Source organism: Charadrius vociferus, unplaced genomic scaffold, assembly GCF_000708025.1.
Source record: "Charadrius vociferus isolate BGI_N301 unplaced genomic scaffold, ASM70802v2 scaffold413, whole genome shotgun sequence".
Taxonomy (NCBI): domain Eukaryota; kingdom Metazoa; phylum Chordata; class Aves; order Charadriiformes; family Charadriidae; genus Charadrius; species Charadrius vociferus.
Genome location: NW_009647738.1, coordinates 508,715 through 529,667, shown reverse-complemented (window position 1 = coordinate 529,667; position 20,953 = coordinate 508,715). Strand labels below are relative to the sequence as shown.

Here is a 20,953-nt window from a genome sequence, read left to right as displayed (position 1 = left end):
ACCCCTCCTGGAGCATCCCGCCCCGGGCTGTGAGGGGCCCGGGCGGTGGGAGGTGAGCGGGCGAGGGGCGCCGGAGACGGGGAGGAGCGGAGCGGGGGGAGGGCTGTCACCCCAGGAGCACCCCGGGGGCACCCGGGGACGGGGACAGCCTGGGCTGGGGCTCGCTGAAAGCAGCCCGGCAGGAGCCACCAGCGAGGGGATGCTCCTCCGGGACAGCCCAAGGCAGGATTTGGCAGGATTTTCCCCAGCGAGATGCTTAGGCTGGAAGTAAGGAGCCCCTCGTTACCCCGAGGGCCAACACCTCGCTGTCAGGTGTCCCTCGAGAGGGTCTTTGGGGCTGCTGGTGGGCATTTCCTTCATCGCCTTTCTCCTAAAAGTTAAACCATAAACCTTCCAGCTCTTGGAAAATGCTTCCCCCGGGAGGGTGGTGGGGCGGCTGTCCCACTCTCCCACCCGCTGTTGCAGAGAGCAGCCGGGGGATGCCTCACCCCCTGCCCCGCACGCCCGCGCCATCCATTTGGGAAATAAACACTTACATTTAATCTTCCCCTACCATCGCTTTATCCCAAACTGCTCATAAAGGAGACCCTTTGGGCACCTGCTCTCTCCTTGCTCCGACGGCACGCTCGCAAGCCGTGCTGTGCCCTCTCCCCTCGCCAGGGCACACCGCAGCCTCGGCCACCCAGCCCAGCCCGGCCAAGAGCAGCAGCGGAGGGAAAGCAAAACAAATCGATTTGAAGCTCTGCACAGCGATGGCAGGAAATCCTTCCTAGCCGGTGGGGAAGCGGCAGCACGTGTGTTTAACACAGCTCCAGCGCTGGATATGAAACAGCGGTAAAGATTACATCTTCTCCCCCCGGCTCCAGGCGGGTTTGAGCGGATAGGAAGGGAGCCAGAGCTATGAAGGCTCCTCAAATTCGGCTTCGTGCCAGCAGGGAGTGGGATGCTGCCGGCGAGGCACGCTCACCATCTCTTCTCCACAGAGTGCATTGCACCCCAGCTCCCCCCTCCTCCCAAAATCCTCACCCTGGAGCCAGCAGGAGGCCTGCCTGGCTTTCGCTGCTGGGAGGCTGCGGGGAGGAGGAGAGGAAGTCGGATGGGGCCGTTTAAGGACGATGAAGGGAACCATGAGGAGGAAAAGCAGAGCAGGGCATGGAGGGAGGCGAGGCCAGCGAGCGCTCCGGGCAGACGAGAGCTCGGAGAGCTGAGGCGAGTGGGCGCTGGTGCAGGATGCAAAGAAAATGGAAACCCACACCCCTGTGGCACAAAGAGAGGCTGCTGGCCTCCGACCTGCCCCTTCCTAGCGGTGGCAGGGGGTTGCATCCCCCTGCGTCGCCCCATTGCCTGCAGCGTGCCCACCCCTGGCCGCTGTCAGGCAGGATCAGATTCAAAATGAACCCATGTGGGTGCTGGACCAGCCCACCCCACCCCACGGCGTGCAGATGAGGATGGGAAGGGTGCCCTTTACCTACACGCCCTGCCCAAAAAAATGCTGTACGCCTCCACGAGGCTTTTCGGGTCCCAGGCTAGGGGAAGTGACGCTGGGCTGGGGACTTTGTGCTGGCCCGGCCATCCAGATTTTATTGCCAAAGGCTGCAGGATCCCCGTGGCAAGGTTGATCCCTCCGGTTGATGCCACTGTGGTGGTGAGTGGGGTGGGTGAGCCCCTCCATGTCACCCCCAACCCACTCGCCCGTGCTGGGAGGTGGAAGATTTGGGTGCTGCAGTGGGCAGGGTTCGCTGCCCCCGGGGTCCCGACCTCTCCCTCTCCCTCAGTGGGGACCACAACTTCTTCCCGGCGACAAAGAGGTGACAAAAATAGACTTTTTGCAGGGGGTGATGACTCAGACTGGTGAATAGCCAGAGCTGCCTCCCTGTCCCGTGAATAACGAGTCAAAGATGCTCGGTGGTGGGCAGCCAGCTCTGCGCGGATGCGGTGATGCCAAAACCCTGCCCTCCTGCGGGCAATGGGGTGGGGGGAGGCGATGGGGGGCTTCGGGGTGCCCGGTTTTGAGCAGAATTGGCGACAGAAGCGGGTTTTTACAAAAGCTCATGGATTCAGCCCAGAGGGATGGGGAACGAGCGATTAAGGGATTTTCTTCCATCTAATTAACACCCAAATGGTGTCTCGGGCTGGCAGCTGTCCCCAGGGGGCGGCCGTGGGCAGGACAAGGTGGACCAAGGGGCCACCCTGCCATGGCCCCCCTGGCAAGAGGGACATTTGGGATGGGCTGCTGGCGTGAGGGGAAGGAATTCCCTGCTCTGAGCCGGGTGGACGCGCTGCCCCCCATCCAACCCTCCCTGCGGGAACAAGGCAGCCCCTCGGCGGCCGGGGAAAGCCCTGCTCCATTGGTGATGCTCAGGCCAGCAAGTGGTGGGAGTGAGGAAGGGGGAGAACCCTTTCCCAGGGGAGATTCCCCCTCCCGGGCTATCGCCCAGCTCAGGGGTACACCCAGGGCCACCCTAATGAAACAAAAGGGCTCCTCCACAGCTGCCACCCCATGGACGCAACTCCACCTTCTCCTTAGACCGGAACCCTTCTGTCCCTCTCCCTTGGGGGTTTCCACGTAGTGTGGAAATCTTGGTTTCTTTCTTTTCCAGGTCTCACATCACCACAGACGTGGTTTGCATCACCTTGCCTGGTTATAGGGTCTGCCTGTGCCAGCACACTTGCACAGGACCTTGTTGGATGTGTCTGGTCAAGGCTGGAACCTGCCTCTCTAGCCTTCCTTCAGCTCCAGAAAACGTGGGTCAGAGGTGGCTTCATTTGCCATACTCAGATCCAGCAAAGCCCGCTTGCCTCCAAGCAAAACCGGGATGCCGGGGCACAGGAGAGAGTGCCAGCCCCACAGGCATTTTGGCATGCAGCGGAGGCAAGGTGAGCCTGGCGGCACGACACAAATAGCACAATGCCTTGGCCGTGCTCAGCTTTGGTGGGCAGCATTCCCTGCTCCTGGCCAGCCAAGACACGTCACTGCTGGAGAGGGCTCTCCTGTGACTTTCTGATCCTCAGACACCAGAAAGGCATCTCAAGGCACCTGCAGCCTTGGCTAACAAAGCAGCGACTCTCCCCCAGGACCCACCAGCTCAGCCCAACCTCTCCCCCTCAGGGCAAGACCGGGATCACCATGGTGAAGGGCAGCTCTGAAGGTGCTTTGGTCACAGCAACTTGATGGTGACACCCCACAGCTGTGCCCGGCCCCTGCCCTTTCCCAGCACCCACAAGGACTGACTTACCACTCCTCTCCCCTGCCCGCCTGAAGAGCTGGCACCCAAAACCCATCCGCTTTCCCCATCCCAGCCCAATGGCACTGCCCCACCTGATGTTTTCCTGTAACCTCTTCATATCTTTCTGTGGGCTGCAGACTAATGCAGTGAACGTGGGGCTTTGATTACACCCATTAAGAGTATTTTTCACCCTGTTTCTTAGATTAGTGTATCTCAAAGTGCACTTAGCCACACAGTTTGGAGGTCAGAAAAGCGTAAAGCACTTTTCAGCCACCAAGCCTGAGGTTGTACTTGCATCTAATTTCATTTTTAAATAAAAAGGATGAGGGAAAGCCATGGGAGGTTCTTCAAAGCACTTTGGAGAAGCATGTTCAGATTCCACTTGCTGCAGTTTGGCCTTCCCAAAGTGCCCCCCTTTCCCTCAGTGTTACAGAAGTCTCCCTTGTCCATTAGAGCTTCTTGAAGACCTCAACCAGAGAGTACCCCCACTACCAGCACCACAGGTCACTTACAGCCAGAGCAGGTCACAGCCCACCCAAGGAAGAGAAGACAACAGGTTTTGGAATGTAACAATTTATTGGGGTTAATTTTTTTTTTTTAAATTTTTAACTCCCCATTTCTGGCATTGATACAATATTCAAGAGCAGCAGAAAGAACAAAATGTACAAGAATACAAGAGTAATTAGCACAACCCCCACCCCCAAACCTGGAGCAAACCATTTTCTTGTGGGAAGCGCCAGGGGAAGGGGTGATTCAATCGCCCCTCCAGTGGCTACGCCTCCCACCCATCCGCTCTAGACAGAGTTTAGCCAGCTGGGAACTGGATTAAAAAAAAAAACCAAAACAAAACAAACAAAACAAAACTGAACAAACACTATATTTAAAATGAAAATTGCAAGACAAAAAAAATATATATAGATATACAATTCATCCGTGCACAATCCTTAAATGCATTTTTTTCAAAATAAAAAAAAATTACAAGATACATATTTAGGTTTATTTTAAATTAAAAAAAAAATCACCACCTTCACTCTGTATGCCAAGTGAGGGGAAACAGAGAGACAGATGGGTTGCACCAGAACCGTCAGCACTCTAGGAGTTAGGTCTGACCTTCTCTAAGAGAAAGGATAAGGCTCTGACGCCGCCAAAACTCAAGCACAGGCAGAATCTGAAGCACCCAAGAAGTACCACAGAGCTCAGTGGGGTAACTCGCCTGCTCAAAGTTCAGTGATCGCAGGAATCTGCGGGATTTGAGCCTAAGCTTGGCACTGGGGAAGGTGAAAGGAAGGAACAGATGAGGCAGGCCCCTGTCCTCCACCACCACTGGAGACAACTTTCTACCCAAAAAAGAAAACAAACGGGGGGGGAGGGGGGGGAAATATCCCAAAGGAGAGTCCTCTATTCTTAAGGAGCATACAAGGCTCAATGGTAGGGGAGAGAAGAGGAGGAACAGGGGGAGGCGCGGGCATGATGACTTTTTTCTAAAAAAAGTCATCACCATGAATACTTTTTTTTGTTTTGTTCTGTTTGAGAACTTGACCTAAGAGTATGTCCCCCCTTTGCAGCTGGGGGGCTGGAAGCAGCAGGCTCCCTCCAGGACAGCTAAGAGCACCCCTACCTGCGAAAGAGCACCTACCTGCTGCTCTGCCCAGAAGGAAACCCTTGGCACCCCCAAAGAGCGGGGCGCAGCAGCCAGGGGGGCACTGCTCAGGAGCACGTAAGGGTCCTGCTAGTCCTACAAGGCCCTGAAGCCCCACAAAGTGCTTTGACGCACCCAGCCACGCTCCTGGGGTTTAGTGCAAGCCCTAAGTGCTCGGCTGAACGAGGAACGAAGACAAGAACCAGCACCCTGCAACGGGAATTAAGACTTCAGCTGCTTGTCCTGACCATGCCCCTTCCCTCCCACCAGATATATCTTCTGAGCCGCTGCAGAAGCCGGCATCGCCCTGACCGCATCCAGCCGCTATTCTGTCACCTGACATCTTCCCTATGCCGCAGCACGGAGCTTGCTGCCCGCTTCCCTGCTCCGCTCACCCCAGGGAGCCCAGAGGGGATCGCCCACTCCTCCACCCCCAGCGACATCTTTGCCGGCGCTCTCAGATGGGTGCCTGGAAGGAGAGGGCTCGAAGCACAGCTCTCACCCGAGGTGGAGGGACTCTCCCCACAAGGACCGTGCTTTTGGACAGTCCTGGAGAAATTTCGTTTCCCACCACACAGAAGCTGGAAGGGACAGAAGTGCTGCCAGAGGCAGCTCACCACCATGGCAAGGGCAAACTGGTTAAACCTCCTTTCGCTCCCAAAAGGAGAAATTCAAAGAGAGAAAGAAGAACTTCGTTACGAGCGAGGCAGGTGGGACACAGGACACCTCCGATGCACCACACAGAACCCATGTGAAGCTGCTGGTGCTGAAGCTGCTGACCGTGCATGGAAAAGGGCGCAAAGCCCACTAGCCACCTCTGTGTGACACAGGGCAACATCGACAGGGCATAGAAGTAGAGGACGGAAGGGCACAGGTGAGGACGGAGACAGACTCCAACATCTCCTCCCACCCTACACTCCCCAAAAGAAACCATACACATTGTGCTCTGGGGAGGGACCTAAACCAACAAGAAGAATAGAAAAAAAAAATAAAAATAAAGCCACTTATTTGCTCAACCCCAAAGCTTCAATGAAATGAAGATACTTGCTGGAGTTACCTAGGGAAGGAAGCACAGACAGGGAGAAGGGGATTTCTGAAGCAACACTCGGCACTCCTCCGGCTCTGTGCAAACGCCGCGGGAGTCAGGCTGCCAGCACGCTCAGCAGGATGGTCCCCTTCACCCACCGCCCCCTTCACAGGAGGGAGACCGAGGCACAGGGCAGTGACACAGCTGGCAGAAAGGCCACGGCAAACCAAGAAGGAACAGAACCCAGGAGGCACCGAATCCCCGGCCCCAAATTAACCCTCTACAGCGCACTGCCTTCAGAGTGGAGATCGGGAAGGCTGCGTGCAGGGCGGTGGGTGAGACAGGGGGGAACGAGGGGAAGAAGGTTTCTTTTATATTTATGTATTTATATATAAAAAGTAAATAAGATCCCAGCTCTTGCATGATTATTGGGCGATTGAAAAATGCAGCAAAAGCAAGCAACATTGGAGTAAAAGGATGTGGCAGGCAAGGAGGAAAAGGTCTTGTCAGAAGGTGGGGAAGGAAGCGAGGGGAAAATAAGCACTTAGCCAGACACGCACTCCAGGTTTGTTACACCTCCCTGGGAAGAAGGACTTGCTCCTGAGCAGCCCCACTAATGCCACGACCTGGAGTGGACAGAAGCGTGGGGGATTTGGGACACCATCCTTCAGCATGGGAGCCTCTTTCTGCCAGGAGGTCCCCAGGAAGGTGATCATCTCCAAACGCTGGGAGCTGCCAAAACCTCCTCTACAAAGAGGGGCTGGGAAAGGGAGTGAAATCCCTAGGAAGACTCAGCTCAGAGACGGCTCCTACCTGGTAAAAAGCAGGATTGTGGTTGTTTTGGTTTTTTTTTTTTTTTTGCGCTTTTTGTTTATTTCTTAAAATCTCCCTGGGAACTTCAGTAAGGGGAGATGCAGAGAAATCCTCCCTTTCTCTTTTGAAAACAGAAATTAAGTAGTGGCTCACCACAGCTGGGCCTGCTCACCACAGTTTCTCCGTTTTCCATCCCAAAAGGAGCTTGCATCTCATTTAGCTTCACGCCTCCCCAGTCCCGCTCTGCTCAGCGAGGAGAAAAGAGAGCACGAGACAGGAGGCTGCTGCTCCAAGCTGAAGGCTGTGGGAAGCACTGACAGAGCTCGATGGGCAGAGAGGAAGAGAAGTTCCCAAGAGCAGCCCAGGCTATGGGGGGGCATCGAGACATCTGTCACCTGCCACTGCAAAGCCAAGGGCACCAGAGAAGTCCAGACAAGAAAAGCTGTCCTAGCGTCCCCTGCCTGCCACCTTCTGTTCAGATACCAACATCTGGTGGCTTCCCTCTTCTCTGCAGTCACTCCCACGCACCAGATGAATGCCCAAGTGGAGACATCTTGGATGGGGAAGCCAGCACGAAAAAGCTGCCTCCTCGCTCTGAAGAAACGTTTGGGTGACTCTTCCCCACCATCCCACAGGAAGCTGAGTAGAAGGCAGCAGCCCTACTCAAACACAGTCCTGTCGGGGTGTTTGTCTCCCCACCCCAAAACCTCCAGCATTTGCTGGCCTCAAGAAAAGGGTATGCCTCACCCAGCAACAACTTCAGAGCACACAAGGCAGCGCTCTCATTTGCCTCTGAATATCCGGCAGATGGGTGCCAGACTACATACAGATGGGACTCGGTTCTCTGTCCTGATGTGGTGAATCCTATACGGAAAAATGCCACTCCCCACCTGACACTGGAAGAAGCTATGAGACCCTAAGGAGGGGAGGTGTATCTGCTTCCTGGGATATAAGCCCACCATGTTTAATCCTGCTTGGATATGGGGGAGGGAAAAGAGGAGAGACAGCGACTTGGCAGGAAAGGTACATGCCAACCCCAAATCTTAGCAGCTTGCTGTGCATGCAAAGAAAGTCAACTGTTTCCATGTTGGTGGCCCGATCCACGTTCTGGCAGAACGCGACCGGCCATTTCTGAGGGCCGCTCGGCCGGAAAACCACTTGGAGACTCCACCTTAGCTCACAGGAGAGGTATGGGAGGGAAGGGAACTCACTCCAACACTTGGGAGGCAAGGACGGGAAGGGTTTGTAGACAGGGTTCCTCCAACATGCAACTTGCCTTTTCAGCTCAGAGATCGCTGCTTAGTCCCAGAATGCCTTTCCCTCCAGTTCAAGCAAGCCAAACACCTTCCCAGACACACATGCTTCGATACTACAAAATACTCTTTTCTCTAAGGACCATCTAATACCACTACAGTTTGTGCAATCACTGCATTTATTATTCATTTTTAAACTCTCTCTCTCTCGCTCTCTCCCTGTAGAAATTTTTTTTAAACTTTTCTTTTTTTATGCAAAACTAATCATTTCACTTTTTCCACTCCATCATAAAATCTCCTCTAAAAACACGACAACAAGAGAACAAACATTGCACAGACACAGAGAATATTTCCCTGTTGTTTTTTTTTTTTTTTCCTAGGGGTTATGGGGAAGGGAAGGGGATACTTTCAAATAAACTCCTCCCTCAATCCCACGCCCTTTTTAAAGGGGCATGGATTGATCTTCTTTCCCATCTCCATTAAGGAGCAAGGGCAAAAATTCAGAAGGAGGAGCGTAACCCACGTGAATACGAAGGTAGGTTAGTCAGCCTCAAGTGGCTTATCCACCTGAGGGAACTTGAGGCTGCTGCTGCATTCAAGTTAGCAAACCTCTAACTCAAAACAGCGCGGGATCCTCATTTTGGATCCAGAGGTTCAGGGTTTGGTTCCCACCTGGTGACACACCCAGGGAGAGATTAGTCACACAAGCAGTTGAGCTGTGTCTGCAAGCCGGATCATACTCCTTTCTTCCTCCACAAAGAGGATCTACTGCACGAGTTCCTCTGCTGCAACAAGTCCCCTCATCTCCTCACCACAGGAAGAAAGTCCTCACGGAGTATCCCTACAATGACCCACTGTTTTGCTCTTCACAGACAGTCCCCTTGCTTGTCACTCTGAAGAAAGGCAAAACCCCTTCAATTAAACAATTCCTGCCCCCTGCCCCCAAAGAACACCATACAAGAGACACTGGGGAAAAGAATTCTGCCAAGTGAACACACCTTGGCCAAAACACATCAAGAGTTTCCTATTAAAGTTCCCTTTTATCTCCCACTTAAACACTTCAATTTTTTTTTTTTTTTTTTGCAGAACCTCAATACCACAAAACAAAACACATCACCACATACACACCAAACAGTAACTTAACAACCTAAAGTGACTGGCCAGTTTGCATCCATCCCACAAAGAAGCTCCTCTTACCTCACAGCCGCAGAATAGTTCTTGTTGAGAAGAGGGGGGGAAAAAAGAGAAGAATCTCCTTGTTATTTCCCGAAGAGCGAGCTTTTCCCTATGCCTACAAACTGCTCATCTTTGAAGCTGCAGTTAAATGGATAGGCTGTACTAAAACAAGGGATCCCCGGGTGTGCCAGGCACAGGAGAGATGAAAAAAAGAAAGACACAAAAAATACAGGCAGGTATTAATACAGACACGCACACAAGTCCAACAAGTTATAGGAAGCCTTAGCTTGGTGAATGGATTGGGGAAGTCTCTCTCTCCCTGCCCCTAGCTTCAGCTGTGAATGCAACCACATCCCCAAAGAGTCCACTAAGCTCTTTAAGCAAAGAAAGAAAGAGGTGTGCAAAGGGTGGTGCTAACAGCACCTGGAATTCCCCCTCAGACTGTCTGCGCAGACACTCAGCCGCAACTGGTGTGAATTCACCGTGCCCCATGGCTTTGAATGTCACCCGCTGCAAGGCAAGGCTTGTGGGGAGGGCAGCAAAGATTTTATTACACCAACCCAGGCGCTGGAGGCGGGGAAGAGACAAGCTCTGGGCACAGAAGCCCTAATTAAGGTCAGAAACTGGTCTACCGCCCCAACGATACCCCTCAGGCAAACAAATATTACCTCTCTCCCACAAACTGCCTCCCTTCTATCCTCAGACCACTGCAACCACAAAATCACAACTCCACATGAGAGCACTCCTTGGAGCTGGCAGCTCCCGAGCATCCTCATGTGGAAGCACCAGAGAGGCCAATTCCACTTGTGTTCACCCACCCCAGGGCAGGTTTCTAAGTAGGTGAGCCCTGGTGTGGGGGATTTTTTTTCCACCCTTTTCACCTCTGCAGCATGTTGTGTAGAAGTGACACCCCTCTGCCCCATCCCAAATACCAGGGACAGAGCTGAGAGGGTGAGGCTCTCCCATGGATTGATTACAGCACCTCTTTTCCTTGCCCCTACAGGCTCAGTCCTGCGCGAGTAGGGGGAGGAGGGAGAGCAAAGGAACGGCATCTCACCGTGAAGCTTAGGACCCACACAGAAATGGAGCAAGCCAGAAACGGCAGGCTAAAGAGAGAGCTTTTTTTGGATGTGAACAAGGGTGAGATCAGGGCAAGAGGGAGCTGTGAGTAAAGAACAGCAAGCTGTGGTTTTGCTTGCTCCTACTTGCTAGGGGCAAAAAGAAGGAATTTCTAAATCAGCTCACAGGAGCTCTGGGGGGAAGAGATCCAGCACACATGCATACGATGTGAGAGAGACAGTTATTTCTTATTAGCACCTTTGGTTGGCAGTTGTAAGGGCTGTTTCAGATGCTGAAAAGACAGAGGGGAACCCTCTTCCAGGCCATCCACCACAGGGAAAGGAGAGCAGGAGAGACAAAAGGAAGTAGGAAGAGCAAACGACCTGCCTTAGCATCCATCCCTTCCTCCTTCTGACTGAGAGGGAGGAAGCAAAGAGGGTTGGGGGAAGCTTACACGCAAGGCGGGAGACCAGCCTAACCCGGCTGGGGCAGCATCATGCTGTCAGCGTATCTTCTCCCAAACTGAAGGATGGATGCACGGCCCACTCCCACTTCCACCACAGAAAGGCCGGGGAAGGGCATTTCATGCCCTCTCCCCCAGGCAAGTGCAAGTGATGAACACCAGGAGGAAGGTCTGGGCCAGAAGCAGACTCCCCTTTTCTTCCCTTCCCCCTGCAAAGCTGAGCAAGTTGGAAGATGCAGAAGAAGAGGGACCAGGCCACCTGAAAGCACCCATACAACTGCCAAGCTAGCACCAATAGTCAAAAGAAAGGGGAAGCTAATATGGGGTGTATGCTGCATGGGGTAACCCCCAACCACCCCAGCTTTGTCTCAAGCACCTTCCAGGCATGACGCTTCACCTGCCCCTCTCCCCTTCGCCCTGGGGGCATCCGGATCAGCCACTGCCACAAGGACAGCACAGATGGCGGCAGATCCAGGCCGCAAGCCAAGAACAGGAAGGATGGCAGGATCGGAGTCATGGCAGGGGGGAAACATAGGAATGGAAGAAACTGCATGCACATTGTGGGAGAAGGCTTGGGGTAGTAGGGGAGGGCTCCAGTCCTCTGACACCCTCCCCTCAAGGGTCTGGAGCTCCTCTTCAGTTTTTGTCAAAGATGGAAGGGGAAGGAGGGGGAAGAGCACCTTCCCCACCACCCCTGCAGGCACACAGACACACACTCACCCATCCCTCATCCCCAAAGGCTCCACCGCCAGTTGGACAACACCACATTCAAGGACAAACAACCACTCCCCAAGCCCCACCGCGATCCTCCCTGCCTCTCCTCCCAGCAGCAGTGACACCCAGGAACAGGGGGTGTCCCCGCTCCCCCCACTGACACGCTCCAGGCAAGAGGAAGTGGGCAGGAGGAAAGGAAGAAGAAGGGTGGCAGTGAGGGCAGAGGGACAGCCAAGGGGAGAAGGAGAGAACTAAGGACAGCCATTCGCACCATGACTTCTTGCAGGTAGAGCTCCCCCCATGCCACTGGAGCGGGGGGACCTGGCTGCTCACTTGCTGCCACCTCCGCCGCCACCGCCTGCTGCCACCTTCTCAAAATCTTCTGCGTTGCAGAACTCCTTGATGGTGACGGTGAGGAGGTTGCTGGTGACATCCGTGACCACCACATTAGAGCAAGGGGACATCTCAGGACGCCAGTCGCCAGCTTCCTGCTCCGGGTCAGAAGAGGAGAGGGACAAGGAGGGCGTCTGTCCCCCACTGCACCCTCCTGGGGGAGAACGCTTGCTGGTGGCGGCCGACTCAGGTGGGATTGAGAGGTCAAGGACCTCTGACTCACGCCAGTCGGGGATGGCTGGGCTGAGGGTCTCGGGGAGCAGCTTCGGAGGGGAATCATCTGGGTCAGACGAGGAGTGGGGGGCTGGCGATGGGCAGCCAGAGGAGCTGGAACTGGGGGCATCATAAGGGGTTGAGCCCATAATGAGCCCACAGGAGGCTGCCTGGGAGCCTTCGGCCTCCCCTTTGCCCTCCAGAGAGGGGGCAGGTGCAGTGGACGGCTTATTGTAGAGCGAAAAGGCGCCAAACTTCATGTGGCGGATCTGGGTGCGGAGGACGCTCTCGCTGAACTTTTTGCTCTTTCCAATGACGCGGTTTCGGGATGGGATCTTGGGCCGAGCCAGGCCCCCGGCCCCATTGGCTGGCTTCCCACCTTTGTCAATGACTTTGAGGTTGAGGATGATGCGGCTGCGCTTGGGCTCACGGGGTTTAACCTTACGGTTGATGATGCGGACGGTCTCCGAGAAGGGAGAGACAGGAGGACGGATGCCAGCCCCACCACCCACGTTCCCACCGTTCTGGGGGTCTGGACGAGGCAGGGGCCGCCGGGACATGCGGTGGCATCGCCGGATGTCTTTCTTGAGCCGGTGCACCGCGGCGCTGGAGTGGAGCTTGGGAGAGGAGGTGCTAGAACCAGGCTTGACAGAAAAGTGTACATCCCCAATGTGGAGGGCCTCCGCTTGGGCCCGAGCCTGCGGTGGTGGGGAGAGAAAAAAAAACAGGGTCAGAGAGGCAGGCTAGGTGTAGCCAAATCTCAAACCTGGCATTGCTCACCTCAGGACAGCGCTTACCAGCAATGTCGTGTCACATTTATACCCATATTAATGACAAGCACACATACACACCTATGGACTATTGATAGCTATGGCACAGCCCCCATACAAGCATGGTACACTGTCTATATCCTTTTTGGCCAGCTAATTAATCCCTAGGCACTGCCCGCATTGACACATCCTTCCCCCAGGGGGAAACTGCCGCCCTCTAGTCATGTTTCAAGGTTACAGTTAGTGGTTTCCAAGGCCCCCTCTCAGTCATCACCAGTCAATGAGCACAACCCTCCACTGTCAGCCAAACAACCAAGCATCCTTCTAGGCAGTGGGGCTGTTCCTGTTGCATTAGCATCCAAAATTATATACTAGTCCCAAGATAGGGGACTGTATCCAGTCCTCAATGAAATGAGCACGAGACAAGGGAGAAGGGAATAGTAATGCATCCAGTTTGCTCTTTTCCCACAACCAGACTCGCCTGTTTTGGTAAGTATGGTAGAAAGGGGCCTTTAGGAACACAGAGGGAGGTGGGTGAGGGTGGTCTGACAGAGCTGTCTTTAGCTAAGTACAAGATGTGCAGAGATCCGAAGCTTAACTTTAACTAGAGACCACAAGCAACGTTTTTATCCTTACTCTACTGTGGGAACAAGGTTCAGTGCTTAAAGCCAGAGACCAGGCCAGCTGGAATTCAAGTCAAGTTTAACTGCATCTCCAAAGAAGAGATTGCCTTGTCCTTTTGAACACTACATTTATTTGAAATCTACCAATGAAACAGAATGGGAACAGCACTGTTTCAACTGCCTGGTGCCAGCCCTCTCTTAGAGCCAGGGCAGGGGAACAAGACTTTTAAGCTCTTCTGGAGCTTGGAGATAGTGCCAAAACCTGGCCTGATTCACGCACCAGAGACAGGAACATTTTCTGGCAGCAGGAAAACAGTTTCATTGGTGAGCTGAGGCAATATGACCTGAAGACCCTGTGGGCATGGAAACCCAGAGCATATTCTTACATCACCCCTTGTCAGAGCATGGTTGCTTGTAGAGCTTAGCCTCCCACCTGCACCCCATGCCTTGCCCAAACCAACCCCCTTCCTTATTCTCTCTCTCAGCAGTGGTCACAGGCAGAGGTCACCCAGGCCTGGAGGCGACAGGGGAGCCCTCTTCTGATTGCCCATCTAGTGAGTAGCTTCCCCCATCTCGTGGGCACAACAAGAACTGCAGTGCTAGAAGACAGCTGCTTTTCCTCCCCAACTTTTCCATCCTGTTGCCCCCTAGCACACGCCAAGATTGGGATGGCTTTTTGCCAGCTAAGAGCTTAAGCACTCCAACACCATCTCCTTTGTCACCCTGCAGGCTGTGCCTCCTACCACAGAAACGCCTGGGGAAAAAATGTGCGTGTAAAGGCAAGGATCTAACAGACCTAAGCGAGGGGCCCAGGCCAGCTCTTGCACAATAAGCTCAAAGCCCTGGCCCTACATCCCCAGAACTCTGTTGTCACCCAGTGCCCCTCTTCTCCCACCGAGATCCCCATGGGAACCGCAGAAGATCCTGAAAACAGAGACGTGAAGACATTTTGCTCCTCCCTGGCTAATGCTGTACCCTGCAGTACTACTTGTATTCTGGCTTTAAAGGGACTGCAAAAACGAGGCCTCCTTCCCCAGCTGTATGTGAAAACGCAGACTGAAGGCTCATCTGCACCAGGGACTTTATCTAGACTTTGTATTAGACAACTGACAAAGAAATGGGGATGAGTAACATGACTGTCAAGGCAGGCACAGACACTCTCCACATTAACCCTGGGCTGTACAGAGCTGTTTCATCTAGCTACAGGGAAGCATCCCCCACTCAGACCAACCCCAACACGTTCTGCTGTAGCAGGAAGCATCCCAGTGTCTAGCTAGTTTCTCTTTGCTCAGCCTCACACATTACTCCATGTCCCAAACTATTCAGAAAATGAATAGTTAGATACAGTTCCTGGCCCCAGCATCCTAGAGGCTGGAGCACAGCAGCAGCAGACGAACTCCCTGCACCACACATCAACTCTCTCCCACCCCCATCCCAATGATCTGCAACCCAGAGACCTCGCAGACCCTGTCAGGAGGTCACAGGCACAGGCAGATGCACATCTAGGGCTGCACTTGCTCCCTGTCTTCACAGGTCCCGCTGAAACAGATGGCAGACACCAGGACAAGCTACAGCTTGCTTTCTGACATTACATACCAGCACAGCCTGGATTAACAGTTTCACTCTTTCTTTACCCCTGCTTCCCCATCACAACCAGCCTTTCCACCATTGGTACTCTTGTGCTTTGGGCTTCTTGCCATTTTACCACTACTCAGTGGAAAGCTAAGTGCAACACGGTGTCCTGTTCCAAACTGCAGGACAGTGAAACCAGGCAGAGGGTACAGATAGATGCACAGGTAAAAATCCTTGATCCACAGCTTCAGCAGATAGACACAAGCACCCTTCAGGGTGTCTCCTGCTGCCAACACCGCATGTCTTCTAGAATAATTCCCTACCCTGTAATCATGCTTTGGCATGAGGAGTTCTGCCCCCTCTGCTCAGAGCTGCGTCTAATTGCCGCCTGCCCACAGCGCTGCCTTCCATCACCCATGTGATAAAGAAGCAGGCCTCCCTCCACATCTCCCCTGAGCCATAGTTACCTTACACACACCAAAATTCCTCAAAGCCTCCCATCAACCATGTTAAATGAAAAGTGGTAATGCTGGGGTGGTCACTGCCTGACCACTTCCACAGCCCTGCTGATTTTACTTTCTCAGCCTGTGCACATTAATCAGCTCCTGTCCTGTTTTGACACAGACCTGTCTTGGGTTTGCGCTTACACAGCGGCTAGCACAGAGCCCTGGTCCATGGCTAGGAATTTTTAAGTGCCAGAACCACTAGGTCTCCTTTACTTGCTATGTGTCTGTGTTTCCAGTTACTTTTGGGGCACTTCCTCAAGGCTGAAGCTGTTTCTAGAAACTCATGTTTCAGCTCTCTGCATTTATTAAATTCTGGTTTCAGTAGCGTCCAGGTAGGCTGCGTGCACCATCAACCTCTTTGCCCAGATTATTAAGAGGGTAAGCTGGGACCCTGAGGTGCTACACTGCTGTCCCCAGTGACCAGCTTCAGCACAAGTTCCAAAGAACAATATGCAAATATTCAGCTTAGCTTGAGCTTGTTTTTCCAGGTAAGGTTTCAAGAAAAATGGTATCAGATGCTTTATCTAAGACCAGCCCCGAGAGCCCTCTCACTTGCAAAGCTCAGTATTCCTACCACAGGATCAGGTTTATTCAGGCATCAACTATACAAACTCAAGTCTCATCCCTGCAGAGGACAGCACATTTTCTGGGCTCTCCTCCCCCTGCTTCCAATTTTACATTAAGTAACTTGCTACCTCTGGTTTGCGGAAGATTCAGCATTCAGTTTTATCTGTTGGAAACGCACTCCTCCCTGCTATGGATCTATTACTCAATCACACTCACGAGCCGTATGAGCATGAGATCTTTTAAAAACAAACCCATTTAATCCTTTCGGCTGTGTCACCACAGTTTGCTACTTAACTCAGAAGTTTTCCAAATGGAAACTACCTCTGGGTTTTGCAGTTTTCACTTGCAGGATCTGCTCACTGCTGAAGAGGCACTCAACATGTATACGAAGTAATTCACTCCCTGCTTACAGTTCAAGCTACACCAGGATGCAGCTTCTGGAGGCTTGCTGCAGTGCTCTGTCACAAGAGCAAGGCAATTGCTAGGACTGCTTCCCTTCCCCCCCGCCCCCCCTTCCCTTTTGGGATATGGATCACCTTTATTTAGCTTATACAGCTTTTTCTCATTGCCCCTGGGAACTAGTATATCTCCCCTGTTCCCTACTATTTCTGAATAAATGTCCCTTGAGGCCCAGCAAACATATTTGTTCATTCATTCCCTGAAAGCACTGAGGCACACAAGCACGTACATGGACACGTGCTTAGAAAAGCCTCTCTTACCTGATTTGTATCAAAACCTCTGCAATTTAGAAGAAAAAAAAAAAAAGGATAAAAAAAAAAGAGACCTTGTCAGGCAATGTATTTCTAGTTAATTATTTCAAAATCAAGTCATTTCCAGTAGCGCTGCTGCACCATAGTAGCGCTACTCTCTCATAAATTACTGGTTCTGCTTTGTCTTTTATTCTCCACCTGCATTCCCACAGTCCTTGCTCCAAAGAGCATTCGCAAGAGCTCTTCTTTCCCCTTTTTGGCTGCCATTCTGCCTTTTTATCGCCCTCTTTCTTCTGCAGTCTTCCAAGTGACAAGGCAACAGCAAGCCAGTTCATAGCACAGTTCTCCCAAGCAACACTGCCATAAACTAAAGTTTCCCTACTGGATGGGGAACAAAATGCTACAAAGGGGAATGGTCTGTTTTCAAACCGCTCGGGGATAATTTACGAACAGGGAGGAGATCAAAAGAAACCCAACTCCAACTTTAGAGTTCAAGGAAGGGCGAAGCGACAGAACACCACGCCGCTCAGCCCCTTCTTCCCCCCCACCCCCGGCTCTCCCTTATTCTGGTCTCCCTTTACTTTTTCCTCCCCGTTAACCTTCTCCAGTCTTTTCACCTTAGTATTTACAGCCACCCCAACTAGGGGTCTTTGCTAGCCACCCACTGAGCTTGCAGATTGGGCTCTGTCTCTTAATAGCACTTGCTAGACTTTATTAAATTAGTTGGCGAGTTTTGCATTCCTCTCAGTGGAGTGCCGAGGGAAAAACAAAATAAAAGGAGCAAACCGAGCAGGGGAAGAAAGGAATATCGCGTGTGCTATGTCTCTTTCTAACCCCACACCAGCTTCCACTCTGACCTCCACCTGAAGGGCCTGTCCTCAAGGACGACTTCTGCCAGACACCTAAGTAGTAAGGTAAGAGCCTTACATACAGTGCTGCCCATCTCAGACCAAGGACTCTGCTTCCCATACACTCAGCACAAAGCTTGCAGCATACCAGCAGCCTCCCAAGAATTACAACCTCCCGCCAAGCTTGATCTCAGCTGTGGGAAAGTTTGCCCCTAGTACGCAGAGGATAAAGACCCATTTCCTGCCCAAAACTTTGCCGCTGAAGTTTGCGGGGGTCACTTTCAACACCAGCCATCTTGATAGCTATATTACAAAGCCTGGACTATAATTTCCCTTTGCAGTCTGATCGAAAGGGCAAGTGTTAGACAGCTCTCAGCAACAGGAGCCTGGCTTACAAAGGCAGCAGGTGGCCAAAGATGCAGCTTTTCAAAGCTTTTCCAAAGGCGTGGGCCACTAACCTGCTGGAATGCTTTCTGCAAATCCCCCTGGGTGCCTATCTGCAGCTTTTGAGAACTAATCCCAGGATAAACCTAGCCCCAACTGCAAACTAGAACACCCACACATGCCAGGGGACTGAGCAGCATATCAGGGCACTTATTTCAATGCCTTACTGGAGACTCAGAAGCCTAAGTTTAAGCACTGATACACGTCAAAAATCCTAGCAAGCCACTGAGTCGAGGGCAGACTAGTCTACCAAAGCAGTCCTAGGCCAGACTCCTGCTTAACCGTCATTGCATCCAGGCCTAATCTGTTCAGTTAACAGATCAAAAAGAATATTGTTCTAACTGCCAACTCCAAAGACTCCCTCTGGGATGCAAGAGTCAAATTTCTTCCCCTGCTTCTGAAATTCTCACTGGCAAGAGATTCTGCATCTGAAAGAACTGAAAACATCATTAGCGATGCACAAGGCAAAACCGAATCCCACTCCTCCCACAGCGGCTCCAGTGCTGTGGGTCTAGCAGAGGTCTAACCCGCATCTTCGGCGGGTCAGAAGAATTGACCGAGAGATGCACACGACACAAGCTATCATGCTGGTCTCAGTCATGTTTCTAGCTGCAGTTGTGCTGCAGTGCTTTGCCTGAACAGAGCTCAAACAAGTTCAGATAGGGCTAGCTGAGATAGGGTTACTTCTTGCTGCCTGGCCTGGGGTGTTATTTTTAGGGTAGGAGCCGAAGTCACAGAAAAATGGCAAGCCAGAGCGCTAACAGTTTCGCCAGCTCCTCTCCCCAGAGCTGCAAACTAAGCAGCAGTGGCAGCGCTCTGCCCTGCCAGCCTCTCCCACAACGTGGCACCAGCCTTCAGGAGAGCTCATCTCGTTCCCTATCACGATCCATCTTCTACAAAGTACCAAGGCAGCTCCGCAAACCTACGGGTTTTCAGCAGCGTTTGAGAAGCTGGCAGAAGGAAGATGTGCCACAGAAACATGTCAGGGATGTGATTCAAAGAATGCTGTTGAATAATTCAGGTTCCAAGTTTAGGGGGTTTTTAAAGGGCAAGGGGAGAAGAGGGGGAATGAGTGGGTTTTATTGTTGAGTTTGGGGGTTGGTTTTGGTTTTCTAAATGAGAGAAAAATTGGCAGTGGGTTTTGCCGTATCACATTCAGAATTAAAAAGAGAAGAAGTTGATTACACACAGAACATTAAAAGCACAGCATAAACACTTCTCTACTGCTCTGAACAATGTCAGGTGTTACAAACACCAGTATTTTTTTTAATTCAAGTAGAGAACTATTTTAAGCTGGTGGTTTCCCTTTAAGCGTTCCTCTGCATTGTTGGAAACCTAAACACAAGGGTTTCATTTAATGCATGACTGCCAGAAAGAGAGAAACCAACTAGTCTAGTTTCCCTGAATAAAGAGTAAGAGGTAGTACATATCAGTTATGTTTGTAGTTCTCAGCCTGCATATAAAGAATACCGTTAGCAGAAAAACAGGCAATGAAGAAGGATAGTTCCATCAGCAGGACTTTCCGAGGATTACCACAGTCCCCTGGGTTTTACTCAGAGCATCAGAATACGCCTGTTCCTGCATTTCTTCCGTGTGCTTCATTATGTCCTCTTAAAGCAGAGGAGAGGTGACACCCTACCCCTCACTCACTGCTCTTTCCAGTGCTCATACAGTTAAAGTGCTGCACTGACTCGAGTAAAGCTCCTACCCGCAGTCAGGCAAAGAAAAGTATTAACCTGTTTCACAGATGGGAAAACAAGCACAAAGGCTAAATGACTTGCCCAAAGCCATAGGATGACTTAGTGATAGTGATGCCTTACCACAGGGTCCACCCCAACTGTTCCAGGGCTTTATACTGGATCAAAACCAGGGAAGCTGTGAACTCCCTCATTTGTCTTAATCGTACAAAGGTGTGTTGTGTTTCTACATTCATTTGAAGTCCGAGATCGAGATAGTTGGAGAGGGAAGCGGGGGTAAGAGGGGAGCAAAGCAAGGAGTTTTGTCTGTAGACTAAAAAAAATCCACAGACCTCACATAGAAGTCACACAGCTACCAGATTTCCAATTAAAAAAAATAAATCAAAAAAATCGGGGGGGGCTGCATTAGGGACTACCTTGCTCATTCATCACTACAAGCAAGCAGAGATGCCACAATACCTTCTTGCAGAGATGCTGGGTCTACGGGAGGGGAACTGGAAACTTCAGCTATCCTACGCAGAGGTGAAACACTCCTCCTTCCCCCCAGCCCCCCAAAAAATAAGCAAAACAAGACCGCAGTTTACAGATCAAAACATGAACAAAGGTTCATGAAAGCATGAAACCCTCATGGAGCACCTACATCCTGAAACATGATCAGAGGAACACAAGTGGCAGCAGGACTCCCGCCACAGCTGCCCGATTGCTCAGCACGCTGCTAAGTTGCAGGGCACAGGCTGGACAGAATAGGCTGCTGAAGGAAGAGGGAATGGGGCTGGCTATCTCCCCACTGCGGCAGGAGAAGGCCATGAAAAGGGAGAGGATATTGGAAAAGACACTGCAGCCTCACTGTGCACATCCGTGCATACCGACCATCCTGCTGGGGCACCCGTCGCACGCACACATGCTCTCCCCTCACATGCTTCTGCGTCCCTGCCCCCCATCTGCTTTCCCGTCGGGTTGTCCCCATGTTCTCTGGGCCAGGCGGCAGGCACAAGTCACTTGAAAGTCCAGTCCTTCCAAGGGCACGAACCAGCAAGGTTTGAGAGACGTTTGGCTAGGCCTAAGTTATTTAAATAAGAGTTACCTTCAGGAGAAAAGTTTTAGGCTTAGGTCCTCTCTTCTTGGGCCCATACAGCTCACGCTCTCGTTCCCTTTAGGGAGTCAAATTTGTCAAGAAGTTAAAACTTTTCCCAAAGGGAGAAACAGAAGCAAACAAGTTTAAAGAAAAAGAAAGAAAAG

The 20,953-nt window shown here is 52.0% G+C and overlaps 1 protein-coding gene across 1 annotated transcript in view; it reads right to left on the bottom strand.

Annotated features, from left to right (window-relative positions):
- The window catches only part of LOC104283670 (neuronal pentraxin receptor-like), a 34,610-nt gene that overhangs the window by 9,335 nt on the left and 4,322 nt on the right, over positions 1–20,953 (bottom strand). The window contains exons 4-5 of the mRNA XM_009881881.1: positions 20,799–20,865; positions 12,370–12,675 (exon numbers count right to left, since the gene is read on the bottom strand). Coding sequence (XP_009880183.1) covers positions 12,370–12,675; positions 20,799–20,865 — 373 coding nt within the window. The remainder of the gene's footprint in view (positions 1–12,369; positions 12,676–20,798; positions 20,866–20,953) is intronic.